Raw genomic sequence first — 25,036 nt, forward strand, 5'->3', positions numbered from 1 at the left:
AAGCGAGCCAAGGCGGCGGCCGGGGGGACGGGACGGGGGGTCTCGGCTGCGGAGCGGCCGCCGTCGCCTTGCCCTGCTTCCGCGCCTGCGAGGCGGCCGCGCCCGCTCCCCGCCTGCGGGCTCCCCCGGGGCGCGGCGGTCGCGGGCAGGCGGGGAGCCATATTGCCGAGCGGGCGGAGGGTCCCAGGCCGGGCTGCGCTGGCTGTCCCAGCGCCGACTGACACCTTCCCCTCCTCTCCCGCTTTCCTCGGCGGCCGCCGCGCTTTCCTTCTGCTTGATCCCGGCTTCTGGCAAGCGTCGCCCGGCAATGCCGATCGCCCACTTACTGGAGCTATGGAAAGGGATAGAGGTGGAGCCCATGGAGACGGAGGTGAGCGGCGGCGGGGGATGCGGGCGGGCGGCCGCAGCGGTGCTGCCACCCCCCCTTTCCCGGCGGGGGCATCACCTCGGTGCTGCCCCAAACCTCGCGAAACGGGGTGCGATGAGGGTCCCTCGCCCCCTCCGCTCGCTACTAGGAGCGGGGAGAGAGGCTCGGCAACCTGTTGCCCCACGCCCGCAGTGGTTTGGAGCAGGGGTGTCCGGCGCCCCGTGCCTGTGCGGCTGCCCTCCTGCACCGAGTTTGGGTCGGAAGCGTATTGCGGGGATTTGGGGCGGCTGTAGGGGAAGGAGCGTGTAAAACACATAGAAACCTGCAAAGCAGGCAGGGTAGGACTTAGGCTTACACTTAAACATCAAGTACGTGATCTCTAATTTGAGGCTAGTATAGGTCTGTGGTTCTCACTTCTGTTTGGATTTCTGAGCTTCCTTGCGTTTGTTTCGGCATCAGCACAAAATTTAAGTCAGACCCTTGCGCATTACCCCTAAGCACAAGACTGCACTTTCAGGATCATATTAAAACACAACGCTGTGATAACTGGCTGGCTGCTGTGTTATATATGCTTACTATTTGTCTTGTAGAGTTTTCAGTTATGTGAACTCTTAAGGTTGTCTTGTGTCAAGAAAGGTATCATCTCTTTGTGCAGTAATGGGCAGAGTGGGTTCCTGAGTATTGCTGGGGCTCTTGAGTAGTGAAATAAACCCGAAGTATTTCTGTCAACTGTTTCCAGCACAGGGTACGTATTAGTAATAGGTGATAGAAATAGATGAGTGAAACTTTCCAGGTGTGGGGGGTTTGTGTTTATTTTGTAACACTCCCTCCCTCTTCCCCCCCTGGGGTTCTTTGATCAGAGTACTGTAGCAGGGTTTTGGGGAAAGGGATAGAGGGGAGTGTAACTTAACCAACCAGGTGAAGAATGAGTTTGGGGGGCTTGCAGAGGTTTGTGTTTTGTGATTCACTTCTGAGTGCTGCCACTTTGTGTGATGAAAGGAATCTGAGCGCTAACAAACAGGTTATATCTGGGAAACAGTGTATTGTTCCGATTTTGTTCAAGTAGTCAGCTGACACCTTAAGTCACTTTCCCAGTGAGAAGACTTGTATAACTATACTTACAGTGAACAGTTTTCTTTCTTCCAGAAGAAACCATGTGTGTCTCCTTACCAAGTGTAACTGACAAAGCTAATCAGATGTTTGGTGTTCTAGTTTGTGGGGTTTTTTTTTGCATTTCCTGCTTTGAGGAATACCATAACTATGAGCTACACCGTTCTGCCACTCTTGCTAATATCTCACTTACAAAAAGTTCATGGAGGGTTAAGGAATTACAGGCATAAACTTCTGCAGTTCAGATGAGAACAACAGAGAGCACTATTTATTGTCATATTGATCTCTCTAAGCACATTAAAGGCATGCTATAGCTTAAACCCTTTTAAATTATGCTGTAGATAGAATTCCTAAAGTATGGTTTGCTCGAATCTGGTTAAAATACATAGAAATTAATTTCATCTCTTGTGGGCTATGGTCCTTGAAGACCAGTCGTCTTTTCAAACAGTGATGACATTTGGTCTTTAATGAGCTGAATGCAGCTTAAACACTAGTAATTGGACTGCTTCAAGGGAGCTGTCACGGGCTTTGAATCTGTGTGGGATGAAATGTTTTCATGATTGTCTGCAAGTTGTTCTTTTTCACAAAGCTTTTCACAGTTAGTAGACAAGGAGGGAGACAGTTTCATTCTTTGATGCATATGGACCTCTTTCTCCTCCCCTTAATGCCAAAACCCCTTTTAAAATAGAGGCATTTATGAGTGCCTGCGAATGACTCAGGTGAATGACTTGCAGATATTAAAGACAGCATTTATAGTAAATCAATCACTTGATAAAGAAGAGTGCATTGAGGGCATCTTCTATATTATGTTTATATAAAGGAAGATTGGAGCAAAATCCAGCTTCTTTCACCTGTTGACTCAAGAGGTCATTAATTGTGTCTGACAAGTAAGCAAGAAAATTGGGATATTTGCCTACCTGCAAAGAAATTCTAGACCCAGCAAAGTTATTGATCCTTCTCAAGCTGGATGGATGGGGTTGTAAGTTACAGCTTTGGGAATGTTTTCCTGAGGAAGGGCTGCATGATCAAGCTCTGTGTAATCTTTCTGCCTATTTTCCAAAAGGTTCATCACTTAATAGATTTCAGGTGAGCACCTATTAAATAGCAATATTTAAATGGGAGTTGAATTTTTAGAAAATTTGGTTCTATGTATACATATATTCTCTCTTTGCAGCATAAATACTGTTCCATTCCCTAGTTTAGTTTATTCATGTTTAGTTATTCATTCATTCTTGTGCAATTTCTACGACTAACCTCGTTTTGACTATTCATTGGTAACTTTAATACTGCCAGTGTGCTCTTGCTTTCTCCTGTATCTCTTAGCATTTTATGTATCTTGGAGAAAGCAGGTCCTCATGGATTCAAAGGTTAATTTAACTGTGCAAAGTGTGAAGAATTGAATATGCCTGCTACAGCAGTATAAATTTGGAGGGACATAACTGACTAAAAGTAAACTGACTGTATTCTGTGTTAGAACTTGGCTTAGAATTGTGTCTTTCTCAGTAACATATATTTACAAGACTTTTTCTCCTCTTTTCTCTTCCCTGTTCACTAGGCTGTGGTGGAAGATGCTGCCCTGAATGAAGAACCTGTAAAAGAGGTAATTCTGTTTATTCGTGGATCACACAAATGTTAGGAAATGATTATAATGTAATCTTCTGCCTCCATGGAAACAAAACGTCTCTGGTACTACTTCTCCACATGCTTCTAGCTCTGAAGATGCAAAAACCATTGTTTTGGTCTCTTATTACATAGTCAAGTGGAAAAAAAAGGAGAATAGACTTGTTCAACTAGAGGCTGGGGAATTTTATTTTACAGATATTATTCTTTTGTTGGTTTTCCAAGAAAGAACACAACTTCTTGAGGCGTATGGATTTCCTGCAGAGAAGATTTTTTAATGACCTCAAAGAGAATAGCTGTCATCATAATAGTGCTTGTGTATTACGAATTTTGCCTGATGAATTAATCCTTCATTGCTGTTTGTCTGCTAGGCTGGTTCTTCATCCAGAGCAAGATTGAGCTATTTCCTTCAAGTTAATTATTGTTTGTATTATTGTAGCATTGTACTATTATGTTAATTTTAAAAAACCCCCAAACCTCCAGAAAAACATGATACTTGCCTCAAAGTGTTCAAATGCCAAATAGAAAAGATAAAAGGCGATATGAAGACACAAAGCAGATGAGAACAAGTCAACATTCACTATTATGATAAGCTGAGGGCAAAGGTTGACTGTAAAACTGGCTGTTGCTGGTCCCAGGTGTCAGTACAAGGTGCTGCTGTTTTTTGTAGAGTAAACCAAGGTGTGCTTGAAAGATTGTTAGGCATCTCCTGATGTCAAAAAGTGAAGGAGACTGAATCCCTTAAATTGTGAAGGGAGGCTGCAAAGACACTTGTCTAAATAGCCACCTTTGAACATGCTAAGCTTCCCAGTATCTCTTACTCCTTGAAATTTCAAACTTAGCTTTGTAATGTTCAGTTTTCAGTGCAAGGGGTAAGTTTTTGTTACTTTCCGCTGTGTTAAAGGAATAGATAGAAAGGAAATGATAGAAAGGAGGAAGAAGTCTTAGTTTTGAGCTCTGTGAAATGGATGCAACTTCCAAATGTAGTATTTCCCCCTCCTTTTCCATTTCTTAAAAAGACAATGCTAAATTACTCTTCAAAAAGCGTGGGTCTGAAATAAGTGCAGGTGACTGGGCTCATCACATTATCTTTGAGGATACTGCTGAAGATTAAATTTCTGGTTTGTGGGTTTGGGTTTTAGGAGGACTCTTGTTGTGAAGATAGCCTTCATTTCCTAAATGAATTTAAACCTCGTTAATTTTCATTAGGGATGCATCTTATAATTCTGGAGTTTTAAATTTGGCAGAAAAAAATTGCATGCAGTGACTACTTCTACGGAAACCTCAGTCCTGTGTGCTCATTTTCTGATGTGTTTACTGCTGTAAGTATTACAATTTGCAATTTGGTATTTGTAATTGCATTTAGCTTTCTGTGTGTCTACTCCTGCCTCAGCAAGGCAACTGTGGTGTCTGTATGCCAACTGGGAGGATGTACTGATGTCTGGCTGAAAAACCTGCTGCACTTGTCCATTATAAAACATGTACGTCGTGACCACTAACAAATCATTAGCAGCGAAATATCACTGTCTAATGTAGAAGTACCCTCACCCTTCACTTAATTTTCATCCATGTGCCTTCATTACACAGTACCACAGGAAAAATACAATAAGGAAAAAATATGACTTTTTCACCCTTACTCTGCTGCTGTCATGTTATTTCAGCCTTTTACTGGCTTAGTATGTAAGCCTGTTTTATTTCGATGAAGCTTGTATCTTGCTGTCGTGGTATTGTAGGAAAGAACAGTCTACTGTTCTGGTGACTTTTTTACTGATAGCTGTGCTGCACCCAAGCCCAAAGCCAATTTTTTCAGGAAACATTGAATTATGACTTAAGGGCTGAATTTAAATCATGTAATGCAATGGATCACATTTGCTCACAGGATGTTCTTGTAAATAACCTGCTTTAGGCTATGTTGGTCTCCTGCTGTTTCTCCTATCCTGTGTATAATATGGACAAATGAGATAGTGGCAAAATGCATTATAAAAACTGCACTTCTTGTGGTGTTTTTTTTTTTGAGGTCTGATCTTGCTTGTTGATAGACAAGTTCTTTAAATGTCTTGGGGGACATAAATTAAAGGGATTGTTGGATACAGCAAGCCTTTCTGAGGCACATCTTGGTCCTAGAGCATTGTGTGTCAGCTCTGCTCTAGAGCTGTGTCACCTAGATTACTCAGGGTTGCTATCATCAGGGTGTTCCCCAGGAGTTCCCCCCCAAAGCCATGGACCCTGTTCTTCCTGCCACAAAGGCAAGCAGGGTAGCTGATGGGAATTTCCTTAAGAGAGAAATTCAAACTCCTGCAGCAGTCCTTGCTTAGACTTGTGGGATGCAGTTTTTCCATAAAGTGATTCTTTTTGGCAAACTGGCCTTTTTTTGATAGGGAATGATAAGTTTGACCATATGTGAACATTAGAGGCCCAAACATACTTAAACAAGGGTGATGTGTCTTGTGGTCTGGTCTAGGTCCAAGTTAAGCATTGACATTCTATCTAAATCCTCCTTGAAGGTGCAGCTGACAGCAAAATTCTTTGTCACATCTTTCCAAAATAGTGAGCATATGTTCAATACAGCTCACAGCACTTTGAAATTACAGCATTTAGAAGCTAGATTGTAACATTGCTTTGAGCAGTTTTACCCTTTCAAGGGAATTTGTATGCTCTAATTGAAAGCTTGCATGGGGCTCTCAAAAAAAAAAAAAAAAGTAGAGGAGAGATGCAGTGGAAGTGCTGATATCCAGCCAGAACTGGGTAAATCCTCTTACGTTTTGCTCTATGAAAATTGCACAACAAAACTGAAAATGGCGGTACCTAGGCTTGCTGTTAACTCCTGTACAAAGTTTCCAAAGACACATACAACTTCTGCTGATACTGTGTACTCTTGTGCAAATATGAAAAGTTGAATTGGAGGGAGCAAAGGTGGTTGCTCTGTGCGTAGTCTCATGACAAGCATGCATTTGTGGAATTATTGCTGGAGGTGACTTAGAAATTAAACCTATATTTGCATTTTTAGGAAAGGTACAGCATTGAAGAAACTTTCAGGGTGGAGTGTGGTGGTCATGCAAGAGTTCCATCCCACAAAAGTTCCCTAGGCAACCTTAGGTGTTGGCAATGCCAGGGGAGCTTGGTGTGCTGACTCCAAGAGAAACTGTACGGAGGGTGGAGCGGAGTGGAGACACCACAGCCAGGCTCTGTGATAAGGTGGGAACTGGAAGGTGCTATGGAACAATGAGATGGAGACTCATCCTGATAATTAGGATACATACCTGGTCAAAGACAATGCTATTGTACAAAGATACAATAACCTTTTTAGTGTGTGTAGTGGAGTACTCATAATCTCATTTTAATACCAAAAAAACACACCTCCATCCCAAAGCTACCCACCTCCATGGTGCGACTACCCCTCACTGAGCCTGCGCTCTGAATTTTTCTTGGTCTATACCTTTAAAAGCAAAGCGAGAAACCTTTACACCAATTACAACAAAGAAATATAGGACGAGAGTCACTTAAGCTCCACCTGTAAAGTAAAAATAGTATAAAAAGGCTTAAGAGAGAAGGGGTGTTAGGGAAGATACCATCGCAGACCTGCTCTGATATCTGGGATCGGTCGATGGGCTGAACCTCTCTTCCCCCCCAACAGGGATGTCTTTGGGTAAGATTTGGACATTTGGCTATACCAAGTGTCCCCCCAGGAGATTTAGCAACCTCTATAGGGTTGCTTTGTGATTTAATGTGCTTGTAGCCGGCTATATTTCCTCATATTAACACTTGGTATAACGAAGTGTTTCCCTGGGAGATTTAGAAACCTCTATAGAGTTGTTCTGTGATCTAGCATGCTTATAGCCAGGCTATATTATTCATATACTTACTATTTGTATCATCTTGATATTTGTACCATCTTTGTGGGCAGTAGTTCTATCACTGGCAATCCAAAAGAACTTGTGCATCTGTCGCTTTAATAAACTACACTATTCATTAATCTAGCTGTAAGAGTTCTCATTGAACATGACTAAATTCCTTAAGGGTGGCTGTGATAGTTCATGCAACACGGCTGGACTGAAAGTGTATGGGGTTACAAGTGCATCTGTAATTGTTAGGATTTTATATATATGTGTATATATGTTGAACATGATCGGACTTGTAATACAGGAAATTGGGCATCACTCAGAATCTAGCCCCTCTGATATCTGAGGACAAGCTGGAACGCAAGGGGGTTTATTTGCTGCTAAATTGCTTAGCCCTTTAACGCGACAGCATTGCAGGCTCTACCACTGTCCATAGAGGATAAGAATTTATTGGATCTTCAATGAAAGATCAAGCTTTTATAACTAATGGCAGTAACAGCTAATGTGGCAGCATTTAGGAGCTGAAGAAAGACTAAGTTGAATGATCACAGTGAGGAACGCACAACCCCCCCCCATAGCAGTGAAAACTTTACTTGTTGCTCTAGTGCTACTTTTATCAAGGCAATGATAAATGCTCATAGCATCATAAAAGCTGGTGTTGGAGGGCACCTCTGGAGACCCTCTAGTTCAACCCTCCCTACCTTGCTCAGAGCAGGGTCAGCTCCATTCCTTCCCTGCCCCTTGCATTGTCTTCTCCAGAGAGAACAGGTCCAGCTTTCTCTGACTTCCCTTTTAGGTCAGATCCTCTCACCTCTTAATCATTTTTTGAGGTGCTCCACCTTCACTGGGTTTGCTCTAATATGTTCATGTCTCTTGTGAGCTGGGAAGCCCAGAATAGGACACCACTCTAGATGTCTTGGCAGTGCTGGGAAGGGAAGGATCACCTCCCTTGACCTGCTTGCAACACCTTTTCTAATACAGCCAAGGGGGTTGTCAAGTTTCTTTGCCAAAAGGGTGTCTTGCTGGCTCATGTTCAACTTGTCCACCAGCCCTGTCCCCACCCCCTCCCCCCCAACCAGCTCCTTTTCTGCAAAGATGAGTTCCAGCTGTTTGGCTCCTAGCCTGTAGCAGTGCATAGGGTTATTCTTCCCTAGGTGCAGGACCTTGTGTTTTCCTTTGCTGAACTTCAGGATAATCCTATTGGCCAATTTCTCCAGTCAGTAAAGGTCCCTCTGGACAGTAGCACAACAGTCTGGTGTATCACCTACTCCTCCCTGTTCTGTAACGTCTACAAACTTGCAGAGTGTGTACTCTGTCCAATCATCCAAGTCATTAATGAAGATGTTAAACAATACTGGACCCAGTATTGACCCCTGGGGTATGCCACTAGTGACTGGCCTCCAGCTGGACTTTGTGCTGATCACAACCCTTTGAGTATGGCATTCAGTTTTCAATCCATCTCACTGTCCACTTATCTAGTCAATACTTCATCAGTTTGTCTGAGATGATGATATGGGAGACAATGTCAAAAGCCTTACTTAATCAAGACAGAAAACACTCACTGCTCTGCCCTCATCCACCAAAACAGTCATCTCTTCATAGAAGGCTGCCAGGTTGTTTAAGCACAACTGTCCTCCTCACAAATCTATGCTGACTACTCCAAATCGTCTCCTTGTCATTCATATGTTTGGGAATTCTTTCCAGAGGATTTGCTTCATCACCTTTCCAGGGATCAAGGTGAGGCTGACTGGCTTGCAATTCCTTGGAACCTCCTTCTTGAAGGTAGGAGTTAAATTTTGCTTTTTTTTTCAGCTCTGAAGAAGCTCTCCTAATTGCCTTGAGTCTTCAGAGTATTGAGAGTGGTCTCACAATGATACCAGCTAGCTCCCTCAGCAGTCATGGATATATTTCATCAGGTCCCATAGATTATTTTGTATGTCCAGTTTGTTCCCTGACCCTACTCCACTAAGGACAAGTCTGTCTTTCCCACCTGTCTCAGGGGCTTGTGATTCCTAAAGGCCTGGTATTACCAGTAAAGACCAAGGCAAAGGTGGCACTGGGTACCTTGGCCTTCTTGTAGCCTTTGTCACCCTCTCCCTTTCCTCAGTCATCAGTGGGACCAAAGGCATTCCTTTTGCTGCTGATACACCTGTAGCAGCCCTTCTTGTTGCTTTCTGTGTCCCTCACCACACATAACTGCAGATGGGCTTTGGCTTTCCTGACACCATCACTACATGCTTGGATAGGCTCCATATTTCTCCCGGTCACCTCTCTGTGGTTCCTCCTCTCATATACTTCACTTCCATGTCTGAGTTTTGCCAGAGGCTCCTTGTTCATCCATGCAGACCTCCTGCTGCCTTTGCATGATTTCATGTAGGTCATGGTGGCCAAATTTTGAGGTTGGAGGAGGTGATCCTTGAAATTTAACCAACTCTCCTGGATCCCTCTTCCTTCCAGAGTCATCTTCCATGGAATTCATCCAAGCAGGTTCCTGAAGAGGACCAAGTACTGAAGTCCAGGGTTGTGATCCTGTTTTTTGCTTCGTTCTTTCCTCTTAAGATCTTGAGCTCCTCCTTCTTATGGTAACTGTAACCAAGGATGCCCTTGAACTTTATTCCTGACCAGTACTTCCTTGTTTATAAGGATTGGGCCCAGCAGAACAATTTCCCTTATCGGCTCCTTGATCACCTGTGTCAGGAAGTGTATTTATCAATGAAGAAGTCTCATGGATTGCTTGTGCGCTTTCAGAGGATACCTGGGTGGATAAAGTGGACCCTTTGAGGATCAGGGCCTGCACATGTAAGGCTTCTTCCAGTTACGTGAAGAAGGCCTCTACTTCTTACTAGTCAGGTTGTGTGTGGTAGGTACCTACCACAGCATCAAGGCTCATCTGTGCTAGTGTAACGCTGAACTGCCAGTAACAGCCTCCCTTTCAAAGGTGCTAGGGCAGTATTCAACAACAGAGACAATGGAGAATGTTTCCAGGCTGTTTGTTGTGATCGTCACTAGGATTTTCTCAAAACAGCTTAACCAGTATGCACAAGTACTGGAATTGCTGGTATATCATTTGTTTCTCTGAGGGGAAAAAAGCTAACTTAAAGCACATCAAAACTTTCTGGTTTGCCATTCAAAAAGTTGTTTTTGTTGCAAAATTGGAGAGGTGGTTGTTGTTTTTTTAAGTAGTATCTGGTGAACTTTCCCTTGCGTCTCCCGCTTCAGTTGATTGAAGGTCTCAATGCACCTAGTATGGACTGTTCAACCCATTGTGAAAACTAAATGTATGTTGTGGATGACTTTTAATAGTGATCATAATGACTGCTTAGCAAAGCAAAAAAAAACCCACATCTCTGAGCTTGCAGGTCACAGGTTAATATCTGTATTGAGGATCTATTAAAGAGAATAACTGTGAATTTCTCTGCTGCTTCATGCTTTGTGTTTTTTGGTTGTTAGGAATGATCACAGAACACAAGCTTGTCCTGGGGCAGGAGGTTATTAAAGAGAATAACTGAAGTTTCTTGGTTGTTTTTATCGGTGTATATGTATATACACACGTAAAGACTGTACCTTGTTAAAAAAACCTGGGTTGTAGAAACAGACTGTTCTTTCAGGGAAAAACAAATAGGAGGCTGATCAAATGAGTGGTATGGTGCAGTGCAAAGAAGTATAATTATATAATATGATGTAGAAACTCTTGAGGAGGGAAGCCTAGTTAAAGTTACTAATGATGAAAACATTATTTAACATGCTGCTTTTTTCTTCCTCCATTAAAAAATCAAACCTTCAGAATTAAGGAACCTTTTTTTTTAAATTCAAACTAATGAAAAATTGTTTTCTTATCAAGCAATGTGTTATCACAGTAAATAAGTAACTGTGAGTCCAGGTATTATGCTACGCACCTCTCTAAAACAGATGCATGCAAGTCTCTCCAGAATGACTTGTTTCTTTCTATAAAAGTAGATATTGAGTGAGCTCAAATGCAGGCCCTTATCTGATTACTGGAAAATGATGACCTTGCATAGATCCTTACAAAATTACACTGGTGATGTAATTAAGAAAAAAATGATGGGTATTTTCTCTTTACCACAATTCTTTGAGAATGTCATACAGTGTAAGGTAAAACAGCGTAAGAAAAATTTTAAAATTCTTTAAAATCTCAAGGATTTAGTAGGTAATAACTTTGTAAATTGATTTTTAGAAATTGGATTTTTTATATTTGGGGAATTCATCCACAGTGCTTATCTTCTACTTTCTCTTTTTTTTTGAAGTAAATAACTACAGTTTGTTTTGGAATGAAATTGATCAGGCAACAAACAGAATATTGACTCCTGTTTAACCTCGTGCAAAATAGAGTGTATAAAAGTGTGTCCTTCATGGAGGTGAAGGGTTATTCCATCATCGACTTTGTGTGGATAAAATGTGATAGGGACAGCTGGGGTCACGAAATAAAAGCAGTGTCTCCTTCCCCTATTCCACCCCAGAGCCTGTGTTCAGAATCCCAGCACTGGAGGGAAAGATGACAGGACAACAGCCATGCTGCCCTCTTTGAAAGAGAATTTTGTTACTTCTAATTATTTATAAATTGACTTGTTGCTGTCCTCACCAACTGAATCAGGACAGGCATCAGGGACATATTGGTATAAAAAAATCCTGAAAATTGATTTTTCACTTTGATCTTTTTCCTTCTCCTCCCCCTTATACAATTCATACAGCAAATAGAGAGACATAAAAACTTCAAATGTTTTGGGCAAAGTAGTGTGCAGAAAAAGTTACTGCACAAACTGAAAGAACTGTGACATTTTAATGGGATATCATTAAACTTTAACTTAATGTTAAACTTTTGGTTTCTAGCTATTTCTATTGCACAGTCTCTGCTACTTTTTTAATTACTCTTACTGCTTTCAGACAGTGTGCTGTTGTGGCTCAGATGCATCAGAGAAGATAATAGCACTTAAAAAATTCTGAAAAATGTCTGTGAACCTTGTTCAGCGTTTCTCAATCTCTCTGGCTTTCTGCAGTCATTGCTGAGGTGCTGATGATCTATGATGAGTGGCAACCTGCACTGAAACTATTCTCTCTATGGCCAAAGGGTGACAGATCCTGATTCTGAGAAACCTTGGTCTTTAAGAACCAAAAATGAACTTGGTTTCAGTATCTATTGAGACCCTAGATGACAAGATGATGGATTTTTAGCTGATAGAGAAGGTAGCTGATAATTATAATTGGTGGCAGAGCTTTTCTTACCTGAAATAACAGCTGATGCTTGCTCCAACTGAAGTGTGACTCTTGCATGCATTGGCTGTGATCTTCTTGAGCCTTTATTGAATCAGGATTTTGTTGTGGTGGTCATCTCACCTCTGTTCCTGATACTTCAAAAAGTACTGATGCAGTGGAATGGTGCAGCTTGCAGAGTTCGGGGAGAGTGCGTGAGGGGGTGGTGGGTGTGCGTGTTTTTTGGTTGTGTGATTTGGATTTTAAGCTTGCAGCATTTAGCTATTGAACAAAACAGCTACCCAACCAAATTTTTTCCTAAGTGGATACCAAAATGGCCAGCTCTGAGTAAATCAGGCAGGTACTTAGATGCATAACAATATGTGTTCAGAAGCTTTTAAAATAAACTTTGCAGACTGGACTGTAGCAGTCACTACTGAGAAAATGTCATGCTGAGCGGGGAAAAAGAAGTTCTGATAAAGTATTGCGAGATGTAAAACTTCACAGAATTAGGCTGCTTGATTTTCAACAAGGGTTATTACTTAAGACAAATGAAAGTTCATCTGTGGAAAACTGTTCCCTCATGAAAAGTAACTTGTTCCATAATGGCAGCTGGTGCCCAGAGAGTGTGCTGGCTCTGAGCTAATTGTGTCATCAGGAGAGATGAGTCACTTGGCAGACCCTAGAGTCAAGGATAAATTGTTTCTGTGATGAGTATGGTGCCTCCTAGAGAGCTGTAGTTCTTAAAGTGGAAACAAATGACAATTTACACATAGATAATTACAACTCTAGGGTGAGAAAATCCATTTTTCTTCATTACAGTGAGCTGAAAGTCAATTGTTTTCCCTTTTTTCCTAGCTTACTCTAGTTTTCTTGCTTGCTCTATGGTTTCTCTCCTAAGAGCATGGTGTTTTGTGTTGAAATAAGAATTCTTCCTTTGAATCCCCTTCTCCCCTTTCCTGCTACTTCCAAAGTTTATAAAAACTTCCCCAAAGAAAAAGCTATGTGGCAAAGAAGCAAGACAAGTACTGCTGCTGTTCTGGAAGAAGCCTTCCTCTGACTGCTTTCTTCCAAAGATTTGATGGGAAAAAGCAGAAAGTAGCTATACCATCTGTGACAAAAATAAAAAAAATATGTTCTCAAATGGATGTGGTTACACATAGAAGAACTATCATTCTGTCAATGTCAAGAATTAAGCTTTTGTTTCTAAGTAGTTACATGCTTCAGGGTGCAATTTATTTTATCCAAGACCTAACTAGTTTTTTCTGTTGACTAAGAAGGGTAATAAATTAGTCTGGCTGCATTTGAACAAATGAGTCAAACCCAGAACTTCTGCAAGTTTATAGGCCATCTGATCCATACATGTGCATGTTTATTAGACTCAGGGTTTAAGCAAAATTATGTTGAAATTTACAATGGTGTGCAAAATACTTAGAGCAGCAACAAAAAAGCATACTACATATGTTTTGGCAGTTACGGAGGAAGGCCAATTACCTCTGCTTAAGCACTTGGATGCTTAAAAACTTCGGATGTTTTGTCTCATTTGGCCAGTTATTTCTGATAGGTGGCCAAGGAAATTCATGTTGTGTAAACACCTCTATGGAAGACAGAGGGCTGCATCAACACCAAAAAAGTGTGGGGTTGTATATAAGATCTGATGTCTAGGGTTGCAGGTGGGTATTTGTACAGTATTGCCTATGTGAAGCTAACAGCAAGTTCCCAGGTGTTCAAAACTTTGATCCAGCATCTATATAGAATTTCTTGCATATCTAAGTTGTTTGAAGTGCAATTATCATGATCAAATGACCTCTTCATAATTATGATATTAAAACCTTAAGTCTTCTAAACATTTTTATTTTGGATGTGAGTGAGGAGCTTAGTAAATGACAAATTCTGACTCTGTTTAGATCCATCTCATCCAAAATGGGGTTGGATTTCCTGGTTGCTATTTTTGTTTTTATTTTGTAGCTGTTTTATCTCCTTTTTTAATGGCTATGTTTGTGTGAAGTTGGTAGAGTGATTACTAGGTTCTTTTAGTCTGGTCTAGGATCTTCTTTCTGTTACCAAACTTCAAAAAGAAAAGGTGAGGGAAGGCATAGTGTGTGCTAATTGGTGATCACGTGTATGATGGATGATTGAAGTACAGTCTATCCCTTTCATTCATGTGTTGTGTTATTCATGGTGCCCTGACTTTTGTGTAGTGTATAAGCATATTTATTCATATTTAGGCGCTTGATCCTTTTGTACACTGTAGCAACCACAATTCTTGCCTCTAGTAATCAGGAACTGGTGGGTTCTCAATGTTTACAAATCTAAAACTTTTTTACCTTTTTAGTCCAATTCTCAATTTCCAACTGTGGTTAGAAATAATCCTAATATATTTAGTAATAGCTCTTATGGAAGAAAATATTCCTGACAGAACAATGAGCAATAGCAGTACTGCTAAAAAGCTGATACTCTTGTGCATAAGACTGTTATTTAGGTGAGAGGATTGCTTCCTGGTACGTGCTAATAAACATGCATGTCTAATTTACATAATCTCCTGCACTTTCTTATAAGAAAGTCTTGTATTACGATAAACAGTCTTGAGAGAGACTTCTTCTACAGTATATATTACAGCAGCTTTACGCAATTTGCTTTATTAATCTAGTTTTTATGGAGACTATAGGAAGGGTGACTCACAACCTTTAAAGGGAGCTGATATAAAGGAATTAAACTGCAAAAGTAGTGTCTTGGTTACATCAGTGAGCCTTCTCTTAGTGTCTGTCATCTGAAAGCTGTTTCTGACTTACAGAGAAGTGTACTTGTGAATTTCCACATCCCATAGTGTGCCTGAGGGCCGTGTTACAGGCTGTAGCACTGGTAGCTAAAGGTGCAAAGCACTCTGCTTGAAATGCTGCAGCCATGGTCTCAAGAGCTACTCTGAGCACTCTGCCCAGCTGAATAGGGAGGGAATGGTAAGGGTGGGGTATGTGTGTGTTTGTATATACACAAATTATTTGTGCTCTTAGCTAAAAAGGATGTCTTTGAAATGCTTGGTCTCTTCTCCTTTCAAGTCATTTTGGGAGGCTCTTTAGAAGGGGGAGAGTAACAGAAGGTTGGTGAACCTCTGTTCCTAAAATCAAAGCTAGAACAAGGTGATGCTTGGTGCTCCCCAGCTGCCTAACTGCAGTATTCCTGACTGCACCTGACAACAGGCCTCTGAGGTGAGGTCTGTCTAAAGCCTGTCCTGCAGCAGCACTGCAGAGGAACCAGTTGCAGAGGTGAGGATGATAGCACCTATCCAGAGAGAAGTTTTCCTAGGGCAGCCTCCTTTGGTCTGTCCTGCTTGTCAGCATGCGGCGCGATCCAGAAGTAGCCTTGGTTCCTTGGCCCTGGGGGTGCCAAGCAAAGTCAGAGCTCCATCCCAGCAGGGCTGGGAGCTAGGTAGTTTGATTCACGCAGAGGTGTGCTTGGGGGTTGCTTCTCAAACAACTGTCTAGGTTCTCCACAAATGCCTAAATGATCTCTTGCACTGTTAGCAACCAAATACCTGGAGAAGATCATGTCAAAGCTGAATACTTAGGCCTGATATGTATAATGCTGTTAACTTGTAGGGGAAAACCGGAGGAGTACCCATTTCCTTTAAGTTTGGTAGGGTTGCTGTAGTCTTGCACTAGATGCACAGAGCACATCTGACCCAGAGAATGGAGTCAGAAGATCTTTCAGGGCAGCAGAATGTGGTGTGTGGCTGGGTTTACTTCTACATCTAATTACTTTATCCTCTTGAATTTCCTGGTGTCAGTTTTCCTAGCCTGGCATGTGGTTTTATCGCACTGAAGGGGGAAAGTGACCCTGAAACTCCACAGCATGCCTCTAGTTTCACAGGGAGAGATGTCTTCTTTTGGAAATAGTGTATGAGAAGCTATCTTGTTGCAGATATTGACATGTTTCTGTGGGTGATAGTCTTTTTGAGCGAATGGGAGGAGATTAACATGGATTAGAGATCTGAACAATGTTTGTCAGTTTGCACTCTCTGGTTGGCTGTTTACAGAGGAAAACTAAGATAAGTGATCAAATCCTTTAAACATCTGTATTCAGTAGCCAACAAATACTTAAGCAGTAAAGCACAATGCCAAATAAATATGACTTGATATCCAGGCCTGATACATATATTGTGCAAGATCTTGTTGTGGATGTATAGGTGAATGGAAAAGTAGGACAAGGTGACAGACTTTCTCTTAGTTACTGGTTTGAATCAGTCTTGTTTTTAGGTTGCATGAAAAATTTTGCATTCTGATAGCTCAGTGCCAATAGCTGTGCTTGAAGAGTTTGGCATCGTTCAGATTTGTAGTGTGGGAATGGTTGAAGGACTAATCTTTTCTTCTATAGAGCAGGTGTGGCTGCCTGAAGCTTGAAGTGCATTAGTGGGGAGAGGTCTTGAAAGTCAGTATAGCCTCTGCCACAAATGTCTCTCTTCTGAGCCACATGTTTAATGCTAGTGCTCTTTGACTAGGGGAGGACAGTAACTGCATCTGCTGGCATGTTTCATAATGTCTTCAAGTTGACAAAAGAAGCAACTCCAAGCATGCCTGTGAAAGGCCTAATCCAGTGCTGTAAGGGGGACCTCTCACATTCTCTTGTCTTCATGTGGGACGTAAGCCCTCAGTTGTACAACTTTGCGCTAGTTGAAATGACATCAGTGATCCTGACTCTTCTGCAAAGGTCATGTTTGTGGTGTGTGTTTTAAGAGAGAGAAGGAGAAAAGCCTTTGCTCTGGAGGCTGTCATCAGTAGCTAAAAAAATTGCTGGTCTCTGGAGTAAACAAAGCTGCTGTCTGTGCTGTGGTGACAGGGGAGGAGGGTTGTAATTCTATCTTCGGGACAGCTGTGTGAAATGGAGCTGCAATGCCAGTTGAGTGGTGGAAACAGACACAGTGAGAAGATGCTGGAGCCACGATTGGACACCATGTAAACAATGTAGAGGCTGGTGGTGTCAGTGGCAGGACTTGAGCACACCGAGTTTGAGCTGCTGTTATCCAAGATCCTGAAAGAAGACAACAGCCTCTTAAAGTGACTGTTCAGCACTAGTGGCAATGTACTCCATCATTCGCTGGTGTTATAAGAGACTTTGACAATTTTTGCTCATGTGCAGAAATATGTAAGGCTTGCTGGCTAAGGGCAAAGTATGTAGAGCTACTTGCCACTTTCCCAATCGCCATTTTGTTGTTATATTGGGAAGAAAGATGCAGTGCTATGTTGTAGCCTTCCTGTCACTTCCATCACTGTATTTAACCTTTCTTTGTGATAGCAGTCTTACTGGCAGTGCAATGGAAAAGAAATAGGAACAATGTGAGAAATGTTAGTGCTCTACACTAATGACAGGTGTGAACATTGCCTTTACTGTGCCAACCTTGTAACCTGAGTGTGGGTGCAAGTAGCAAGTGGAGGTATTTCAGTTTGCATCTTTTGATGTTTGATAGTGCCCCTGAACTCAGGGCCCCCTTGTCAATGTGGAAAGCTAGTCACCCTGCTGATCAGCACAATGATGACAGAGGATACACCAATAGGACTGCAAGCATGGAGGAACTTATTTCATTGCAAACTACTTCAGACACTTCAAACTGTGTGAGAGAGCAAAGGACAATGACTGTACTTTAATTCTGTTTCCTTGCAACAAACCAGTCGTGCATATACATGTGTTTTAGCCTGCTATCGCTCTCAAATTTTCTAGGGCATGATGAGAAGTGATTTATAGCTCAGCACGTGATTTCTAGCTCAGCACGTTATGGATGTTCTGTGGATCCTTCTAAACTAAACATTTGTTGCACATTTTTCTGTGGTCTTGTGAGACCTCAGATGTTAGAGGTCTCTTCCCTGTATTCTTATTTACTTCAGCTGATTGTCACCAGCAGTGGGCAACCAATGAACAACAGGATAATGTACATATGTGCGTAATATTTTAGCACCAGGATTATGTTGTGCAAGTTTGATCTCTTTTACTAGTAGTTTAGCTCAGTATTGCACCTTAAGATATATTCTTCTTAGGTAAAGAAGCTCAGGATACTGTAGTGTCTTATGGTATGTAAAAGAGGGTCACAAATAATGATAACCACTGAGTAAATGCAGTGATGTGCACAATGATGACACAAAACTTCGTGCTAATGATGCTACCATTACCTCTTCCTGGTAGGCTTTGGCCCTGATGTGCCATCCTTTCTTGGAGGTAGCTTTGTAGAAGACACTAAAAGGAGAGCAGTAGGTAAGTGTTGCAGTGTCAGTTGATGACATACTGAGGATTAGAAGAGGGTTTGGTGGCAATGCTTCTGCTAGTACTGGTCAGTGTAGCATCTGTGTTTCAAGTTATGGCAGTTCTTTTTCGTTTTTTTTTTATGCTTCCTATCCATGGTATATTTGCCTATGAAGCAGGATGCTTCCTCCGGGGTTCCTGCTGTAGTAAGTAACTATTCAGCTCCAGGAGTAAGCACTTAAGTTTTTGAGTTGCTTTGAGTTTGCTCCTGTGATCTAGCTTCCATGATTCATACTCCTGCTTGCCAACTGGAGTTAGTGTATGGCTTAATTAAATGTGTAAAACACTTTGAACTTACTGAGTCATTTTCCTGAAATATGGTTTGGCATGCTGCATGTAGCTGGCAGACTTACACACCTTTTTGATTCTCAGAGCCAGCTTTGAATAAATCATTGGCTTTGGGCAGGGAGTGTGTGTGGGATATTTGGTGTACATGCTGTCAGCCTTGAAGTAATTGTGTAAAAAGAATATTAACAATTTAAAAATGCCCAAGACTAATGGGTGTATACTTAGTGTGCAAATGAAAAACATGTGCTTTTATTTGCTTCATGCTCATCATAGGATTGTAAAACCCCAGAAGCTTCACCTAGACATAAAAGCCTATACAATCTGATTGATGAGGAAGCTAGGCAGAATCCAGCTTCTGTCCCTGGAACCATGCAAATTCCCTGGATTTGAAAACTTACCTTCCTTTCAGACAGGTGAGCAGGAGCTCTCAAGCACAGCAGGAGGTCACCTAGGAGTCTCTCTGACAATGTGACTCCTGGATCCTCACTTTAACTTCTCTAACTCTTTAGTTCTGTAATAACTACTAATAACTAATAATTAGTTCTATGCTATTGTGGTTTTGTGGTGGGTTGACCCTGGCTAGACACCAGGTACTCACCAAAGCTTCTCTATCACTCCCCCTCATCAGCTGGACAGGGGAGAGAAAATATAATGAAAGCCTTGTGGGTCAAGATAAGGATAGGGACATCACTCACCAAAATTACCATCATGAGCAAAACAGACTAGACTTGTAATAAATTAAGTTAATTTCCCCCAATCTAATCAGAGTAGGATAATGAGAAATAAAACCAAATCTTAAAAACACCTTTCCCCCACTCCTCCCTTCTTCCTGGGTTCAACTTCACTCCTGAGTTTTCTCTGCCTCTTCCCCCTGAGCTGTGCAGGGTCATGGGGATTGGGGGTTGTGGTCAGTTCATCACACATTATCTCACATGGGAGGGACCCCACCCTGGAGCAAGGGAAGAGTGTGAGGAGTCCTCCCCCTGAGGAAGAAGGAGCAGCAGAGACAGTTTTCTCCACAAACTGCTCCAGCATGGGTCCTCTCTGTGGGGTGTGGTCCTTCAGGAACAGACTGCTCCAGTGTGGGTCCCCTGCAGTGTCACAAGTCCTGCCAGAAAACCTGCTCCAGTGTGGGTTCCTTTCTCCACAGGTCCTGCCAGGAGCTTGCTCCAGTGTGGGCTTCCCACAGGGTCACAATCTCCTCCGGCTCTGGTGTGGGGTCCTCCATGGGCTGCAGGTGGATATCTGCTCCACTGTGGACCTCCATGGGCTGTGGGGGAATATCTGCTTCAGCACCTGAAGCACCTCCTCCCCTTCCTTCACTGACCTTGGTGTCTGCAGAGTTGTTTATCACATGTTCTCACTCCTCTCTTCTCTGGCTGCTGTTATGCAGTTGTTTTTTCCCCTTCTTAAATATTATCAGAGAGGTGCTACCACCATTGCCGATGGGCTTGGCTAGCAATGGGTCCATCTTGGAGCCAGCTGGCATTGGCTCTGTTGGACATGGGGGAAGCTTCTAGCAGCTTCTCACAGAAGCCACCCATGTAGCCCCCACGCTACCAAAACCTTGCCATGCAAACACAATACAGGTTTTTTGTAGTGGCCTATATATGGTACCTGTTCTCTAAATATTCTTACATAATTGTCTTTGCCTGCAAGGCATTATAGCTACTTCATTGTATTTATGTTAGTATGTTGGTGGACTTTAAAAGTGCATTGCAAGCATACTTACGGACAAGTGGACAAAACAAATGTTACCATCTGGTGACTTAAACAACTGAGTATGAATGAATACTTGTGAGCCTTCTTTCCAACTGACTTTGCTTTGACTCAGTTATGAATGTGAGGTAAAGGTCCTTCTGGATTAGCCAAGTTAACTTTTTTCTTTGCTGTAGATATTAAAGGAGAGAGCTTGTTGTCCTATGTCAATCTACAGAGCTTCCTCTTAAATCTGATAATTTATTCCTGGCGTAGTAGTCCTTGCCCTTGCTGAAGGTCTTAGCCTTCAGCTTTATTGGTAGAAAGCCAGCTATACACTTACTTATGTCAGACAGTCCAGCAAGAAATGTGTATGTGCAGACAGAATGTTTCCAATGTGCTTATGTAGGCTAAGTTGAGCAGAGCTTCTGATTCTTCCTATTGAGCAGAGGTACAGTATCTCAGCTGTACAGCTGGGATGAGATCAGTCCCAGGCCCTGGGAGAGAAATGGACCATTAAAATACTGCTTTGCTTAGCTCATGCTTTTTTCATTCTTTAACTAATGTAGATGCACCCTGTGTGAACTGTTGGAAGAGTTTCTTTCTATGGGATGCAGCAGCTCTGTATCCCTGGCTGCCAGCTGGGGGAAGTGTTTAATGACACCATAAGCACTATACAAGGCAGATGCTGACTGCAGGAGAAGCAGTGTAGGACTGTTGTCCCTAGCTGTCTGGATATAATGACTGTGACATTTTGAAAAGGAACTCTAACTTGGATTAGGGTGTTCTTTTCATAGTAATAAAAGACCTTATGGAGGATGGGGAGCACCTGCAAGTCCTGTTCACTTGGTTGCAGCAGAGAATACACATGCTGGATGCCTCCCCTGTGGCAGCTGCATGGTGATTAATGTCTGAATTTCTGTCTGCAGCTGACAGAGGGAACTTGGGCTTAGTCTTTCTTTTCATACAGTGGACAGAGAAGCCCTCTGAAATTCTGTGCTACCATTTATTTGCTGCCAGATCATGCCCTCTGCAACCTGTGGCAAGGTGTGGCAGTGAAATGTCTTGGAAAAAGTGGGGTAGCTCTTCCTGCACTGTTTCACTTAGCTTTTATTTCTTTTGCAGTTATACATGGGCATTGTGCAATGTCCAAACATACTGCTCTTGGTCACTGGATTTTATGGTCACTTACTTGCACTGGTAATTGTTTTTATCTCTCTGTAAAAGCAAAGGAAAAGTAAGATCATGTAATGGAGTATTGGTATTCTCCTGTCCTGTGTCTATATTAGTCACAAACATCTTAAGTGACTGTTTAGGGTTTTTCTGGGGGGAGGACAAACACACAATGTACACCTTGTGTCTTTTAAAGTTACTTGAATACATTACACTTGTAGAATGTACACTGAAATAATTTCAGAAAACATGATGTATATTTCTTACCAGGTGCTGCTCTGTGGCTGGTTGTGGTCTTTCTGCAGCTGTGGGATAGAAAGGTTCTGTACCAGGAGTAGCTAAGGGATGGCAGCATGAGCATTAGCTAATGTATGTACTTAATGTCTGAAGATGGTAACCCATACTACTCTGCATGTATTGTCATATTTTCTTGAACTAGTGAGACTGAAGCTAGCAAATAAACTGCAGTCACATCTTCTAACTGCAGTGTGGACATGCCCACAGTCTGTTGCCATGGGGACAAAGATAAGTCTTGTTTTAAAGCATTTACTGAAAACTTCCATACTCTGAGACTGCATGACCTGTAAGCAAGCAATTATGCAGCAGTTTGTTGTTGAAGAATGCCAAGGTTGATAGACTTGATTACATCTTTAGCCTGTTCCTAGGGAGGCAACACTTACAATTGCACTGATAGTACATCCCAATAGTAAATTTTGAATACTATGCCAGCTTCAGTCAGACTTGAAAGAGGGGTATGCACTTGGACCGACCTCTATGCTCAAAGGTTTTGTGAAAGCTGACGGATGAGCAGAGATGGGAGACTCAAAGCAATGTCCTACCGAGGGAAAAAAAAGCAGAACTGTACTTGGCCACAAGCCAGAATATACTATTCAATGAGATAAGCAGGCTAGGAAACTTGTATGCTATGTCCCTGTCCAAAAAGGCAAGAGTATAGGAGAATAAAGGAGTCTAAGGGACAAAAGCCATAAATCTGAGAAACAACTCTGTTAGTTCTGCTTCTTGCAGCACAACTTTGACTTACCCTTCTTTCTGGGAAATTTTATGTTCCCAAAAATAAGTATAGAAGTCTGTCAGCTTCTTTGTTTCCCTACAGAAACCAGATTGCACTTAATGCAGCTATGTGTTGACCTGTTTTTTAAGCTTTCTTTGATCTGGTTACAAGACTAGCTCAGCTTTGAGAGAGAATACATCTTAAAGACAAAAGATGTTGCTTTAAAATTTTTGTCCATGAGAAGAAAAAGCAGTTTTTATTCTTGTTAATCGAGTGCTATGCGGATGTGAACCCTCTTTGTCTAGGTGGAAAGCCCAGCGCAGCGCTCCAGAAACGCCCGTGTTCTGTGTGTGCCTGGGCTGGGCGAGCCCTGCCGTACCGCGGGCAGTGCTGACATCTACTGCGGGTTCGGTGGAACGGAACAGTCGGCTCATGAAGCTCCCGCAAAGTTCGGGAAAACTTACTTTAAACTTAAGATGTAGCAAAGCTTTTGATGTTTAACAAGTTTATCGGTTCAGACATCAGGTAACTCACTTGTATGCCTCGCTTATCTTTCTAGCTGCTAGTAGAACTGTTGCCGTAGTGAGTGGGGCAATCTTGGGAGCCTGGTATTTTGGGAAGTGTGGTCCCTTGTTACCAGGTCCCCAGCTGGCTTGAGTTTAGGCCATCGAAGATGTATTTCCACATCATATAAGGCAGACATTCACCCTATTTTCTACAGATGGAACTGCCTCAGTCATGATACTGTCAGACCTTGGGCATTGGTAATGATGCTTGTACTACTGAGACTAATGCAATACTGTGCCTTTTTAATTAGTGGTAACTGTTGAGTGACTTCTGTCCTTGAAGGGAAAAGAGCAGGTCTTAGAGTTGAAACAAACCCAAAAAGCGGGGTGAAACTTAACCGTGGCAACTAAGTATTTCTAGTCTTGGAGTCAGGCTATTGCAGAGCTTCCAGATGAATTTTGTGTATCTGTGTTTTAAACTACTTTGTGTCTTGTATCCTTATACCCTAATAAACTGGATGTGGTCTAAGCCTGTTGCTAATGATAACACTGAGGTGCATCTTAGAGGAAAAAGTATCACTGCAGTAATTATTTACTTTATTGCAGCATAACTTTATCTTAAATCTCTGCACATTCATACCCCAGCCAAGTATGAAAAGAAACTGCTCCCTCTTGCCCCAAATCCTGCCCCCAAAACAAACCTCAACCCATAATTATCCCACTTCTGCTACAGAGTCTGAGTCCAATCTAACCTGGGAGCAGCTTCTGCTTTGAGCATGAGGTTGGTCTAGATGACCTCTAGAGGTTGCTTCCAGCCTAATGATTCTAAGAATCAGGATTTTTAGCTTCTGTTTTCCCTTTGTTCTGGCTGTAAAGAGTAAGGAAGGATTCATTCTGTGTTATTCTTAAATCATAGTCTGCCACTTGAATGGAAGGTGCAAGGGAAGCGCTAGTTGTTTCTTAACCAAATGAATAACCATATTGTCAACTCTTGCACAGTGTTGGGAACATTGTCACAGGGATATAGCAGTGTTGCAGACCACAGTAACTGCAGTGCAGCATAGGGATCTGACAGGGAGACTGGTTCTAGGTAACCTTGGGTACAGTTGTCAGTTGAACTTTGGCAGGGTTGGAATGCTATTTGGGATGCTGTAGTTGACTGGGTGACATGTCATTAGTCCCAGTGTCTTAGAGCTCAGTTCAGGTTAATCTAAAGCAGGGCTGCAATGAGGCATTCTAATATTTGTGGCATATGCATTCATCTTACGCTTTTTTCAAATTTCTTAGTTTCAGCTATTCCATCTTTTAAGCCTTTTGCTTAGATCTACAGTACTTTATTTGAAGCAACAACAGCAGTGCCATGAAGGATAGCTCATCATGAGGTTCTGATGATGTTTGTTTCCATCAGATGGCCCCTTGGGAAGAAATGCATTAGTGGGGAGGGACTCTTCACCTCATCTCCTTGTGCATGGCTCCCTCTGCTACCAAGCCACCTCAGAAGTATAATGTCACTATGCTGCAACAAGAGCCTTGAATTGCAGTGCCTAGCTATAACCTATAACTAGAGCAATGGAATTATTCTGGGGTAATGAGTAAGCTTGTTAGGCTTGCAGTAACTTTGTCCAACGGTAGAGGTCTGTCTTGTTTGGAAAAAGGATTTTTATCAGTTAGGAATGAATCATTACGGGAGAACTTGAGTAGCTCTTCAGTCATTTTAGGGTGGGGTTTTCTTTTTGTTTCTTTGAATACCAATTTAATTTTTTTAATTATAAGAGCTGGTCTGAAAGTGCTGCATGCAGTTCAGTGAATCACACTTGCTAGTAGCTGGGAAATGCTGGCAGTCATAGAGCTAGTGTGAGAAGCCATAACTGGAAGCGTAAGCCTGTACCCCCTCCCCAGCCCTGGTAGCTGAGAACAAAGCTAGAAA

The 25,036-nt window shown here is 42.2% G+C and overlaps 1 protein-coding gene across 1 annotated transcript in view; it reads left to right on the plus strand.

Moving 5' to 3' along the window:
- The first annotated feature begins 307 nt into the window (after window positions 1-307).
- The window catches only part of RPS6KA2 (ribosomal protein S6 kinase A2), a 312,524-nt gene continuing 287,795 nt past the window's right edge, over window positions 308-25,036 (plus strand). Inside the window, exons 1-2 of the mRNA XM_059835897.1 lie at window positions 308-370; window positions 3,033-3,077. Of these exons, the coding sequence (XP_059691880.1) occupies window positions 308-370; window positions 3,033-3,077 (108 nt within the window). The remainder of the gene's footprint in view (window positions 371-3,032; window positions 3,078-25,036) is intronic.

This window comes from Gavia stellata, chromosome 2, assembly GCF_030936135.1.
Source record: "Gavia stellata isolate bGavSte3 chromosome 2, bGavSte3.hap2, whole genome shotgun sequence".
Lineage (NCBI taxonomy): Eukaryota > Metazoa > Chordata > Aves > Gaviiformes > Gaviidae > Gavia > Gavia stellata.